This window comes from Grus americana, chromosome 9, assembly GCF_028858705.1.
Source record: "Grus americana isolate bGruAme1 chromosome 9, bGruAme1.mat, whole genome shotgun sequence".
Lineage (NCBI taxonomy): Eukaryota > Metazoa > Chordata > Aves > Gruiformes > Gruidae > Grus > Grus americana.
In genome coordinates this window covers 714,739-729,043 of record NC_072860.1, presented here as the reverse complement: position 1 = coordinate 729,043, position 14,305 = coordinate 714,739, and the positions used below count along the sequence as shown (strand labels likewise).

At 43.8% G+C, this 14,305-nt stretch overlaps 1 protein-coding gene across 5 annotated transcripts in view; it reads left to right on the top strand.

The window, feature by feature from the left end:
- The first annotated feature begins 2,823 nt into the window (after positions 1–2,823).
- The window catches only part of UBXN7 (UBX domain protein 7), a 31,336-nt gene continuing 19,854 nt past the window's right edge, over positions 2,824–14,305 (top strand). For 3 of the 5 annotated variants that reach the window (XM_054835144.1, XM_054835142.1, XM_054835147.1), the window contains exons 1-5: positions 2,824–2,952; positions 6,250–6,397; positions 8,421–8,488; positions 11,474–11,539; positions 13,502–13,614. In XM_054835144.1, the coding sequence (XP_054691119.1) occupies positions 2,880–2,952; positions 6,250–6,397; positions 8,421–8,488; positions 11,474–11,539; positions 13,502–13,614 (468 nt within the window). In that variant the 5' untranslated portion in view covers positions 2,824–2,879. Of the gene's footprint in view, positions 2,953–2,978; positions 3,132–6,249; positions 6,398–7,408; positions 7,523–8,420; positions 8,489–11,473; positions 11,540–13,501; positions 13,615–14,305 lie in introns of those variants that run through there. The other 2 variants (XM_054835145.1, XM_054835146.1) reach the window with 2 other exon arrangements.

The following is a 14,305-nucleotide window of genomic DNA, read 5'->3' as shown; positions in this document are numbered from 1 at the left end:
ATGGTCCCTGCTCCTGCATGGCGCTCTTCCTTCCCAGATCGCATCTCCCAGCTGCTGTCTGTTCCCAAGTCTGTCTGAGCAGAGGCATCGCACACTCCTCCCATTGATTGCCGCTTTGGTGTAATGGGTTGTTTAGGATTTTGGAGCAGGTTGGAACAGGTTTGGGGCAGTGAAGGTCACCACTGCAGCCAGCTGCTGCCAAAATCCTGAGGTTTATGCCTGATGCAACTGTCTCTGCAGTTTGGGACACATCCTGATAGTCCTGCTGTAGCCCTCTAAGGGTTTTGAATGTCTGCCCTGCTCTTCTCAATCACTGCCTTTAATGGCTTGCACTGAAAGAGTCTGAATCTAGAGAGTTTTGAACTGCTGGCCATTCATATGTAAGAAATAATCTTAATTGCAAATCCTGACCCTGGTTATTTTTCTCAGATCAACCATCGTTATACTCCAGTACAGCAGTACTGGCTTTGGAGTTGCTTTTATGATCGGCTCCTGATGTTTGATAGATGCTTGTTGAAAACAGAAAGGAAGCATGTGTGGTCATAAAGGTAAATACCCAGATAAACTCCAAAGAGCTGAGCGGAATGAAGCTAGAAATGAAATATATATCCCCCAACAGCCTTGACCTTCATTAGGGTTAAACTTAATCTACTGCTGTCATTGTTTGGGGGCTAGTTCTGTCCCTGACATGAAGTAACATACACTTAGTCATAAGATAGGAGGCATTTTATTTAAAAAAAAAAACAGTGTGAGAGCTCACTAATTAGCAGGATTGCACTGTCTAGCTGAGTACGCCTCAACAGGCACTGAGCTGCTCTAACAGCTTGCTGCCAGTGATGACATTCCTACGCTTGTGCCAGCTCTGGCACTTGGGGACTCTCCGTGATCTAATTCTGATGTTAAAGGGGTAGGGGATGCATTGAGTAGGGAGAGGGCGAGGGAGAAGAGAGAATTTCCTTTTTGGGCAGCAATGAGCCACATGCAACTCTCTCAGCCACGTGTGAAACCATGTCCCAGAGTCTGAGATTGCTGCATTTAACACCAGTTTCATTCCATTTCCTACACAAGCTGTTTTGTGGATTCTTTCTTTTCCCTTTTAATTATGTGTCCCTTCCATATAAGGTTTATGAAATGTGCTAAACTAATCCCAGTTACAAGTTTGATAAGGGGGAGGGGGGGCTTTTTGCATCTTACTCCAGTCTTGCACAGACTTCCTTGCCATCAATAGCAAACCCTGCTGCTGTGATTCCAAAAAATACATACCAAAATTAGAGAAACTACCCATTTGTAAATAGTCTAAATAGTACAGCAGTGTATTTTGGTGTGCGTATAAATTTATTGGAGGTTGTGTTAAAGTATTTGGGGGTTATTCGTGTTTTTCCAACTTACTGGATTTTGTCCTTGGTGTCAGAGTGACCTCTTACATAAGAATCATCATTTTTAAGCGGTCTGAAAAAAAGCAAGACAAAAAAGTCAATCATCATTTAAATCCCAACTTTAACTGCAAAATATACAAAACCTTATAACCTATACCAGAAGGCCAGTCCAGCAGCTTCATCCGAGGGTGGGGTACCGCAAGCCCTCAGGTCTCAGTTGACCACATTCCTTACCAGGCACCTCTTCGGCCTCTCCTTTTAGATTTTTCTTGTTGGAGGGTGGAATTTGGCCACTCCTGAGTGGATTTTTGTTGCACTAACTCCCTATTTCCATTCCCGTGGGCACTTTGAAGCAGGTGAAATCAGCTTTGACTGGTTCAATGGTGTTTGTGAAGCAAGAGTCTGTATTTAGGCTGTCTGAGCTGGTGTAACAGTTCACTGCTGCTCAAAAGGGTGAGCTCACCTTCTGCCTTCAGCTGGCTCTAATGGCTTATTTGTCCCCTTGGTGGACAAATTCCCCTCATCCAACTGCCAGGAAAAAAAAATCCAAGTACCAACACCCCCAGGCTTGGTCACTTCCCTGAAAGCCAGAGCTGGTGTTGGGGATGGGAGGTAGGGAGAGGAGCAATAGAGGGAACAGATCTACCCATTTTCATGGCAGCAAGTTTTTAAATTCTTAGACTTCTAAGGAAACCTCTGCTTTCTGTGGTACTTCACTTTGGTTGATACTCGTTCATGACAAGGTGCTCTGCAACACTCCAGCCTGCTGACAGTGTTGGCAGCAAGCCAGCCACGTGCCCTGCTATGTTGTAAAAGTAGTAAAATGTTCCTTTTCTATGGCTGCAACTTCTGCAAGTAGCATAGGGATCAAAAACCCACAGCGTGCTTGTTGAGGCTGTTTCTCTTCCAACTTTGGAGAAGTGACAGCAAAAGTATCCTGATAGCAAAAGCTGCCCTGTCATGAGCTCCCTTGACAGGCATGGCCCCACCATTTCTCGGCCACCTCGAGTCCTGCCTCCTCCTTTGCAGCACCTGTGGCCCCTCTACACGCTTCTGCGTGAGGGCCAAGGCCTCCCAGACCCCGTGCTTCGCCCTATGCATTCGTGACAAGGTAAATCTGCGCGGAAGCTCTGGCCTTTTGTCACGAGCGTTTCAGTATCACTGCTAAGGCCTCTGCTCCTCCAGTCCCGTGATTAGTGAAGGCAGAGGGTCTGAAATGTAGGGAGGAAACTCTTACAGCCGCGACAGCGTTTGAAAAGCCGCGGAGGCCGCTGAGGCGGCGGGGCGGGCCGCGTTGCCATGGCAACTCCCGCCTCTCCGGGCCTCTGAGGTGACAGGGCGGGGCTGGCCGCGTTGCCACGGCAACTCCCGCCCCGCCCCGCCCGCGGCGGCCCGGCTGAGGCGCCTCCCCGGCGGCGGGCAGAGGAAGGGCGCGGGCGGGCGTTGCGCCTGCGTAGTGCGCGCGGGCCGGCGGCGTGTGTGTTGTTGTGCGGCGGCGGCAAGATGGCGGCGCACGGGGGCTCTGCGGCCTCCTCGGCGCTGAAGGGGTTAATCCAGCAGTTCACCGCCATCACGGGTGAGGCACACGGAAGCCGGGGCCCGCCGAGCTCGGCCGAGGCCTCCGCCGCTGCTGCGTTGCTTAACGGGCGGCTTCCGTCCGGCCCCCGCCGCCGCGTCAGGGGGCGGCCGCGCCGGCGGGCCGGGGGCGGGAGGCCGGGCGGGAGGAGCGGGCCGCGCCGGGAGGCGCTGCGCAGGGTGAGGCGGAGCGGTGCCGGCGGGCGGCCCGGGGCTCGCTGCCCCCGTCTCCTCGGAGGCCCTCCCGCTGCCGCCGCGGCCTCCCTCGAGGCGAGAGGCGCTGGCGACGCCCGGGCCTGTCAGCGGGCGCGCTCCGGGGCCCGGCCCGCCGCGGCGGGTGGTGCCCGAGGCCCGGCCCGGGCACCCGCGGTGCCTCCGCCCTCTGCGTCGTGGGGTTCCCGTCGCTTTTAGCGGCGGTTTGGAGGCGCCTCTCGGTTGTCCCCGGTCGGCCGAGCTTCTCGGTGGTGTGGGTGCGTGTCCTCTCTCCCGGCCGTCCGGTCTGCTCCGCCCGGGAACCGCGTCCCGCCTCTGCGAATAAAGCTGACACCTGGGAGGGAGGCTAGAGCTGAACCCCGGGTCCGCGTTTAAAAACAAATAAAAATAAATCTCTTAAAGCACGGTCGGCTTACTGAGAATGCAGTTTGCTAACGAAAATAGCAAGTCACTTTTAAATTGAAGTTTGCAGCAGGTGATAATTCCTGCTTTAGCTTGTGCACTTTGAGCGCTTGACCCACTTTGCGTTTAATCTGCTTCGCTGTGGTTCCCCCTTGCTTATGGCATTGCGTATCAAGTACTGAAGGAGTGTTTAATAAAATGTCTTTGGATTTTTAGTTGATATAAGCGAAACTGCTTTTAATTTGGCTGCTCTAACCAGCTCAGTTTCAGATTGCACGCCTGTACTCGGGCTTGGGTGCACTCAGATCCTGAACAGGGATGTTGAGGGTGTTTAGTACGCAGTGAACGTGCCGGTAGAGTGCACTGGGAAATCATTAATTGCTCAGCTATCCTTAAAGAAGCCTTTTAGAATAAACCCTCTTGAATAAAATGTGCCTACAGCAAATATGTTTTCATTATAGTATGTGCCTGCGTGTGTCTTGTGTCTTCTTTTTCAGTAGTGCCTGAGATATTTGTTAAAAAACAAACCAGAATGGGCAGAGTTGTGCTAGCTGGCTCTTCCTGACAGCTTTTTGTGCTTATGCAGATGGTTTTTATGTTAAATGTAAGAGCACCCCTCTTATGCTTTCAAAAAAGGAAAAAAAAAAAAAAAAAGAACCTGCTGGGCTTTACCCATCCACTATTAAAGTAGAGTTTTGAAGTTTTGGTTTTAACAGAAATTAAGGTTATACCTAAAAGCGTGTTGTTACGGAGCTTGTCTTGCATGATTTGACAGGTGCTCGGATGCATGCACCCTCAGTGGTTTCTATTAGCAGCTTTCAACTTTGAGTTGTAAGTGTACAAAAACCACCCTGTCTGTGGGAAAAAGGCTGATTGAATACTATCCAGCAACTTGATTCTAGCGTGATAGCGAGGAATGAGGAGAAATAGTCCTTGATATAGTTCTCTTAGCCAGATGGCAGAATTGTGTTCCTTTGGCGCGCTCTAGCAAAGTATTGCTAGGAGAACGTAGCTCCTGTGTATCTTTACCATTGAAATGATGGGATCTCTTTGAAACTTAACACATCTTTAGTATTTTCTGTTTGCCAGCATAAGCACTGAAAACATATTGATGGCAGTTTCCTCGGGAGTGACGAAGAATCAGTACAAGCACCTTCTGTGTTGGTATCTCTAAATAGCAGAGAGTTGAATATCATTTTTCTTCTTGTTCTTCTAAATGAATAACTTCACATGACCGTATGGTGAGGTTGCAGGGTGGTGTGCGTATTCCAGACTATACAAGGATTGTTTAATTGCTGCAGTTGACGTTGAAATGAGCTGAAAATGCCAAAGAGTAGTTCGTTTGAAGAACACGAGCTTGATGCTCTCGCATAATTTTTTTGAGATATCACTAGTTTTTATTTTGGACCTTATCTCGATTAAGATCTTAAAATACAGCTGACTGCCATCTGAATACGCTTGTCACGGCAGGTTGTGTTTTGGTTTTTTTCGGAAAAACCAGTTCCCTTGGTCAGTTTGGTTTTCTCTGTGATTTAATGCAGTGGTGTGGATCATTTAGGACTGATTTATCTTGAGTTTCAAAGTGTATTGTCTCTTATTAGTCTGTTCAGACTAAAGCTTCTTGAGTCTTTCCCAGAAAATCTGAGAAACATCCAAATGCATTTTGCCCAAACTGATGTTATCTGTGATTCTGGTGCTGGGGAAAGTGTTTTCTCCATTTCGGTGGCTTGCAGTGAACTTGGTAAGAATTACTACAGATCTAAAAGCTACTCCCAAACTGGTTCGGCTGCATTTTGCCAGTCTTCCTCTGTGCCAGCCTTTCCATATGAAAATAAGCTCTTTGGCAGCCCACCACCTGTAGAGACGGATGCTGTAGTAAGCAGACACTTGAAGGGTTGGGTGCAGGAGAGCTGATGCTCTGCATTAGAGCAGAGCACCAATGAGGGTGCTTGTGTCGATGGGATGGTTTTTGAGGAGGTAGAAACTGACCATCTGAGGAAAGAGTTACAAGTGATGCTAAGAACTAGTGTTTCATCCTGAGCAGCAAGAATAAGACTGATTTAGTTGCACTTAGGAGAGATTTTAAGAAATGTTAGTCATTATACAAATAACTGTGTAGACAAGTACTACTTTCTCCTTCTTGGCTTTTTCTTTTTTCCCCCCTCTTATGTGAACTGAGCTTCTGCTTGTTTCTTTATGCCTTTTAGTGCAATCAGTAAAACGGGATATCTTTTCTTCCATCTCTAAATATCTGTTGCAAGTGGGTAAAAAACTCTAGCAGCTGATTTAATATTCTCCCTGTTAACATTTTAAGTCAGGGTTTCATTTTTTTTTTTGTGTATGCTTATGCATTTGGAAAACTCTACCAGGAAAAAAGAAAACCAATGTACTCCAGGAAAAAAAAAAACGACCCAATGCTAAATGCCCTCTGATGGCTTCCACTAAATTTTCTCTTGACGGAAGGAAGAACTCTGGCTGTCCTGTATGTGGGCATTCCCTTCCCCTGTGAGATATGTATGTTTTTCTCATTTCATAGTCGTACTTCAGAGATAAATGGCAACTGATGAACTGTTCTTTCTAATTATTAATGCTTTGAGAGAGAAAGCTTGCCAGCCAGCTGTTCCTAGCACTTCCAATCAAAATGCTATCTGAAGAACACTTTAATTTTTCTTTGGCATTACAGGTGCCAGTGAGAGCGTGGGAAAGCACATGCTTGAAGCATGCAACAACAATCTGGAGATGGCTGTCACCATGTTTCTGGATGGTGGAGGCATAGCAGAGGAGCCTAGCACCAGTTCTGCAGCGGTGTCTGCTGTTCGACCGCACACTGAGTACGTACCCAGTGAACATGTCTCTATAAATGAGTAGTCTGTCTTAAAATTTGATAGTGTAAGGCGGAACAAATAATACAATTGTCACTTCTAACTTGCTGTCAACTCTGTAACAGGTGCTTCTTTGATGATCTTGTTAAATTGATTGCTCTGATATTGTTCTGGGTAAATAAGTTCTCATTACATAAGTTGGTACGTAGACCCACATCAGTTAGTTTCTCTCACATGTACTTCAAAAGTTTTCTGTGACTTATACATACTGGTTTTTGCAAAAAGAGCTCAAGACATTAAAATAGGGATCCAGTAGTAAAAGATTCTTACTTTATATTGCTCCAGCATCTTGCATTATGTTAATTTGGCAGTTCGAGAGTTCTGTTGTGTTGGTTCTTATAAACGTAGTGACCTTAGTCCCATTTGTAAGGGTTTTATTGTGTTGTTTTAAGTGTAACCAGATTTGGCACTGGAAAGGCTAGATTGTATGCACTAGTATGCAGGGGAATAAGCGACTGCAAAATCTGCATGAGTGTCTTGCACATCAGATGCCAATAAAAGAAAGCGTTGTTCCACTTTAGCATGGCAGAGAGTCTTTCAGCGCTGCCTGTTAATGTGACTCGTTGGGATAAATGGAATATTTTGAGTGGAAGCTAATTGGTATAAGTCACATTCATTAAATGTGCTAAATTACACCTAGCTATGCTTTCATCTTTATGAAAGTCTTCAGGAAAAAGACAACTAACTTTTAAAGAAAATTCTTGCCACTCAGACTTCTGAAGCACATGTGTAAATTTAAACAACTGTTTTAGTACTAACCATTATAGTTGATATCAAGTGCCTTCCTCCTTGAGCCTTTGACAGGTAATGAACTTAAAACTCTATAGGTGTTTATATTTCTAGACAACTCCTATAGACAACTGTAGGAGTTGTTATTTCTAGACAACTTCTGGCACATCAGTGACGTAAGATTCAAGTTTTTACTGGAATACTTTCTTTTTTATACTTGACACCCTCCAGGTGCTGGTCAGCTTAGTGTTACTTCTAGGAAGAGAGAACAATAATTATGCAAATGCAAAATGGAGAATAACTAGCTTCACTACAGCAATCAAAGATGTGGAGGTTAATAGCAAGGTTAGTGCATCTTGCTGACATTATGAGTTACTTTTTGAAACGTTCATGGCCCAGAACCGCAAACCACACTTTACAACTTTGAAGAGTCGGAGGGAAGAGGGCGCTTTAGGAGTAGTTCGTAGGCAGGATATAGCAGTGGATGTTCTTGGGTGAGCCCATGCCCTACTCTCTGCGTAGATCCATGGGCCAGGTGACCACACTAAGTGAAACTGTTTCAGAGCCCTTGTGATTTCCTTTCTTCTCCTAGTCATAATTTCAGATCACGTAGCAGTCTCTGCAAGTGTAACTAAGCTGTTGATATGCAAGGAAGCCCAGCTATGGAAGCGAAGAATTGCTTCAGAAATGGGGGGCAATGGCCATTTTGACGGTCTTGTTTTTCTTCCTCTGGAAAAGAGAGGGCTGTGAATTTCAATGGAAGCAAAAAGTCTTCTAACAAAAGAAAGCTTATAATAAGGAAGATAATCTTTTTTTCCTCTATGTAGATAATCAAGGGAGGAGGGTGGCAAGTGGATTGATTAGCAGCCTTTCCTAAGTTTTAAGAAACTTTTCCAAGTTTTGAGACAGTTATTAAAGAAGAAAAAAGATGTTTGAATAGTAGATTGACAAAGTCTGGGATCTAGTCACCCAGGGATCTGTGTAATGTTCTGTCAAGACTTAGAAGGGTCATCCATGCCAGATCTTAATGCATAGTGTACCAAGTCCTGCGTCAGTGCCATGAGCGGGAATGGATGGTCTCTTGAGGTCCCTGTTGACCCCAGATCTCTTGATTCTGCGCAATGGTACAGCAGCATCTTTAGCTGGTTCAAGTTGCAGGAGCCTTTGGAGCACAATGGGATGTGGTTTATATAGTACTTGGAATATTATCATCTCTGAATTTTTTTTCCTTCCTCTTTGATAGGGATGAAGTACGAGCTCCAATTCCTCAAAAACAAGAAATTTTAGTAGAGCCTGAGCCCTTGTTTGGAGGTAGGCTTGTGTTCTTATTTTGCTGTTTTGTTTTCTTTACCTTGAGATGCGCTAAGTGACAAAAGAAAAACAGAACTTGCTGAATATGAAGAAAGCATTGTATGTATTTTTCTCAGATTTTTTCCCTGCTGCAACTCTGCTGCCACATAACATGATTGTGTACTTAGGTGTACACCAGTGTTATTGAAAACCTTGCACATTAGAGAAGCTACATTCCCGGTGGTACCAATTTGCTAAATCCAGTTTCACGAGGCTTTGTCAGGCAACAGCCAATTAGCTATCATGAGTATATGTCTGTGTTCTGGGGGTTCAGAACCACGCGATGCTGCTGTGAAAGGGTTCAAGGTGGTGGGAGAAAAGCTGGAGCTTTGACGAGTGAAAATGAAGAGGATAAATGTATGCTTCTCGAGGAGATGATAGATCAGAAAGAAGGGCTGAACTGTATGATTACTCATCATTTTCTCAATTTCTCATTTAGGAATTTAACTTGCTCTTTAAACTGCACCATGCAGCTAGTTTTCTTGTTTGTTTTCTGAAGCTGTTTGTCTTTTTTGCTTTTGAAACATTTTTTTCTCTAAGGAAGTAGGTGATGGAAATGCTGTTTTCTTTTGGGTGCTTGTCTAAAACACTGTTTAGTACTCATGTAATACACTAATGTTCTGAATCTCAAAACCTTCATCTCAAACTATCTTTCCTTAGTGGTTCTTTTACAGCAGCGCAGGGGTGGAACTTCTGTAGCAGGACTGGATCACCTGGTGTGTCATCCTCTCCTTTTACATCGTGTCTGTATGGAGATCTAAGGCGCTCTCTTTACGCGTACTTCCTCCAGCCTTGTGAGGCTCTGTCCTTCTCATGTTGACCAGGCTGTGTCTGGCTGACTGCATGGCTTTTGCCATGGCGTGTGAATTGATTGTCTTGCCCTTTTTATCGAGGAAGGGCATTCAAGTGCTCATCTTTAAGAGGTATCATACTTATAGGAAATGCTCTTTTCTATTGTTTAGTTCCTGTGCTAGAAAGGAGGAGGAGGCCAAGCTTCAGGTTTACCCTGGAACTGGTTTTCTGTTGATCCTTTTTTTTTTTTTTTTTTTTAACATCAGAGAGGTCTTTAGCTAGGATGCACAAGCTGAGAAGTGGTTCCAGACAAACATACTCTGCTGATGGCTCTCTGCAGGCACCCCTCCAGCTTATTCCTCTGGCTTTCTTTGTAGCCCAACAGAGTTTTTAGCAAAGGTCTGTAGACTCCTATGGGTTCAAGAATCTAAGAAGTGCAGGAGTAAGATCTGCTGACCCTAGTTCTTGGTGCTGTTCTACCCACCTGTCACACACTGATCTTGGACACAGTGTCACTGACTGCCCTGCTGAGGCAACCTGCGGATCGACAATAGCCTCCTTGCGCTGTCCCGTCCACCAGTGCTAATGTGCTCACGAATGCCACTTCGGTTGATAACATGAAGCAGCCTGACAAGCCAGCTGAAAGCAGAGAGACACTTGGTCTTTTCAGCTCTAACCTCAAAGCAGGGAATGGGCCAGTTTCTGGTTTTAAGTGTCATATTGAAGTGGTCATAAGAGCTTGGGTTTTCTTCCTGATGAAGAGATGACCCTGTCCATTTATGCTCTGCCAGATACGTGGAACCCATCTCGCGCTACAGAGGACATCAGAAAAACCTCCACCTGGGCTGCTGTGAACATCTTCACCAGCACTGCCAGGCTGTAGTTAAGCCTGGCAAGAGAAATGCTGGTTTTGCTGAAGTGGTCCTTCAGTTCCTATTCTTAGCTGCAATTTAAGTTGCTCTGAAGTTGGCTTTAATGGGTTGTGCTTGTGCCCAAGTATTTAGAGCTGAAAGAGATGTTACTCACTGGAGTTAGGCATTATTCACAAGCATGTTCCTCATTCAGGCTTACTTTCTTTTTCTGTGATACTCTGTACAGGATACACCGATTCTTTCCTTCATACTTGGTATGAGAAGAATGCAAGGAACAAGAACTGTGTACCATTCTTTGTCCTTGGTCTTTGTGCCAAGATGAAAGATGCTGCATGCACTAGAGGTGCAAAACCAGAAAGGTCTCTAAAATCAAACTTTGGAGGTGCTTGTTTTGTGATCTGTGTGGGGGTTGTGCTTTCTCATGATGATTTTTCTTATTACAGGTTTCCAGTGGGTATATGTTGTATTTATATCACTCTGTTTAATTTTTTTATTATTTATCATGTCTTGTAACAATTAGGCTTTGAAAGTTCTATCTTAAAATTGTTCTGCTTTCAATTAATAGTAACGCAGATAAATAGCTGGAGTAAGTCTCGGCAGGCAGTTTTGGTTTGCATCCCAAATTCAGTGGTTGTGCTGTACCTTAGGACTTCAGTGGTGCTTTTAGGTACTATTCCAGTTATCTGCCTGGGCTGCTGTGCCTGTCAGCTGCAAATTGTCTATTCTGAAGGTTTCCTTGCGCATGGTGATACTGGATCCAATGGAAGAGTGTGGCGGCTGCCAATCCGGCCAAGAAGTTGGGACAGGATCTAGATAAGAGATTAGCAAACTTAGAAATGCGTTTTGGAAAAAAACAAACATGCTTCCTAATAAATAAAAATATTCTCTCATGTCGTTTAATCCTTTGAAGTTTTTCATCTACTTGAAGGCCTTTTGTAAAAATCTTGACTGGAATTATGACATGTTGATGCTGTGACAGCACTTCCACTACATACTGATGGGCCTTGTTGAGCCCATCAGAAAGGGCTGACTTTAAACTCTTGTGTGTTGTTGATACAGGTTTTGTTTCTGGGGTGAGGTTTGCTGGAGGCAAGATGTGTTAGGAAATGGGTCTTACAAACTACCTATTTCCGTCATCCTGCAGCCCTTCCTAATGACCTTACTCCCATGTCATTCATGCTTTGGGTTCCTATTCTATTTTCCCACATGTGCAATGGAAAGTACTAATGTATAATTCTTTTGATAGTATACTTTTGAAATAATTCTTGAATTTTTTTTTAAGCTCCTAAAAGACGCCGACCTGCGCGCTCAATATTTGATGGCTTTCGGGATTTTCAAACAGAAACCAGTAAGTGTCTACAGATCAGTAAGCGAGAAGTTCTATTTTTTTTTAATGCAAGTAAGATTGAAAAATAGTTTCCATTGTAAGCTATGACAGGTTTCAGTCATTGAAGCCTACTGTATATCAAAATATCTTTTTAAAATAACATTATTAAGCTGTTCGTTGTGGTAATGACCATACTGTTTGCTGACATGTCTCTTCCACAATTGTGGTACAGTTAAGGTTGTTAGATTATTTTTCTGGTGTGGCTGAAGGGAAAGTACTGAGTAATGGACATATGAAGCAGGTAGTGAAGATGCTGGTCCAAACACTTGCTTGTGTAACATAAGTAAAACCTGCTGACAGTGTATTCTCTCTACTTTGGTATGGCAAATATTTTCTTGATAACTCTCAAAAAAATATTTTTTCTGCTGTAGAGGGAATTGAAAAGGCAGAAAAATCTAACACCCATATAGAACTTAAGTTCATCCACTGAATTCTTCTTGGCTAGCCAGTGGTCATTCTGGCATTTGAATTAGATTTGAGTAGCCCTGAGGCTTCTCCCTTGGCTGCACACAAGGTTCTCATTAAATTAATTGCTGTTTACCACTGTCTGTTCACATGCAGAATCTCCAAATGACAAAGCATTGGCTATTATTTAAGCCATTAAGTTTCATAGAACATGATTCTTTGACAGCAGAACGCCAGGTATTTCGTGGCTGAGTTAGAGCTGGTATGCAGTTATTATTGCTGTTCGTGTTGGAGTGTTAAGAGGTCTAACAATGGATCAGGTTCCTGCATAGTTAGGTGCTATTGGATGCTGAACTGAAAATAAGTATTGACGATTACTTTCTTCCCCCTGACAGGTTTGGTCAGGGTTTTCCAGTAATAATGAACTCATTGAGTACTAAAGTCATTGGCAGCTGTGTAAATGAAAATACACCATTTACAGAATCATCATACCCTTAATTTTTTTCCCATCATCTCCACTTTGTTCTAATACATTTAGAGAGACACAATATATAAAACTATTGTGAGGGTTTATGATGAAACTTTATCATGCTTTTTGGTAAAATTTCATAGATGAATATCACTGGCTATCTCTGAAAAAGCAGCCCTGGCCATGAAAGGATTATTTCCTGGCTCCCAGGCCTACTCCACAGGGATGATTTTGTCCCTGTGGGGATCCAGCATCTGCTCAAAAATGGTTTGTGCACTGTGGCCCATTCACTACTGGAAAGTTTTTGGTTCTGGGATAGTTATTTCCCCATTTCAGCTGCCTTAGTTCCATAAAATATGTTGTATCACTGCATTTTTGGGTAAGCATTTGCTGTGATTTACCTTTATTGTATGTGACAATGTGTATGTAGGAAATATGTTCTGTATTATTTTGAATGGAATTGATACCATAAAAGGAACCTGCTCAAAGTGTGGTACTTGGGGATAAACCAGTCTGAAAACCTGTTCACCTGTTGGAGACAACAGTATCCTGAGCTGATTGTGGGAAGAAGAGATGCTAAATATAAACGTCCAAAGATATTTCTCCATATAAACTAAGTCTGGGGTTTTTTTCCTTTCCTATGGGATTGCCTTACAGTCGAGAAATAGAAACACTGGAATAGAAATATTCCCAGTAAAAGTTACGATGCTATAGTCTAGCTCATTTTCCCCTTTTAAAAGCATCACTGAGGACAAGTTGTGGCTTTTTTTTTGCTTGTTTGTTTGTTTTCAAATACTGGCATATGACCCCCTCTGCTGATACTTGCATTTATTAAGATGTTTTTTAAAAGTGAAGTAAAGGCCCAGTGCTTGAGAATCACAGCTAGGGCAAGTGGGGTTCTTACCTTACTTAGCAGCTACTCTTGTTCAATGTGGTCTGACTTTGTGACTCTAGTGCCAAAATTTAGCGTATGAGTGTGTAGCCAGTAATAAATCCATCTTGTGAGTATTCTGTCTAATTCAGCTTCCTTTCCTCTTGGGGCTGTGCAGTTCGACAGGAACAGGAGCTACGAAATGGAGGGGCAGTAGATAAGAAACTCACTACGCTAGCAGACCTCTTCAGGCCTCCCATTGATCTGATGCACAAAGGCAGCTTTGAAACGGTAAGCTCTGAAATTTTGGTGCAGCTCCTTGCGTGATGACTGTATACGGTACAGCAGCCTTGTGTTAGGCTAACGGCATGTATGGATCTATCTGTCGGATGATCAGAAAGCTACAAAGAACCGTATAGTGGTAAATATTTGATGGACTTCGCGTGGAAATGTTAAGAACTTAACTAATGATGATAGACCGCGTTGTTTACGTTTCAGTGTCAGTGAGGGAAATCACACTTGGTGAAAGACTTGAGTGCACAGGGGAGGCTGGTCAGAATGGAAAAATTGCATCACTTGAAGTATCTTGGTATAGCATGACACAGAAGAAGCTGAAGTAAGATTGTTTTTGATAGGTGAGCAGGTACTTCACAAGGAGCTATATAGTTTGCAGCACAGCCCTGCTGAGAAGCTCAGGTGGAGTTGTGTTAACATGGTTAAGTCATTTCTGATAAGTACTCATAACACTATTCGAGTGTGGCTTTGCCAAGAAGGCACAACTTTACCTTCAGTAGAAGTTTTGCTCTTCTGTAAAATCACAGCAGTTGTCTTCTGTGTCTGATAGTGATGGAAAAAGTATCCAAGAGAGAGTCTGCCTGAGAAGGGGACTGGGAGCTTTAAATAATTTCAGGTGTCACCTTTTATGTCTGTGTAGGCATGTGTGAATCTAGTCATAAGTTATGATATGGATCAGTGACTTAAT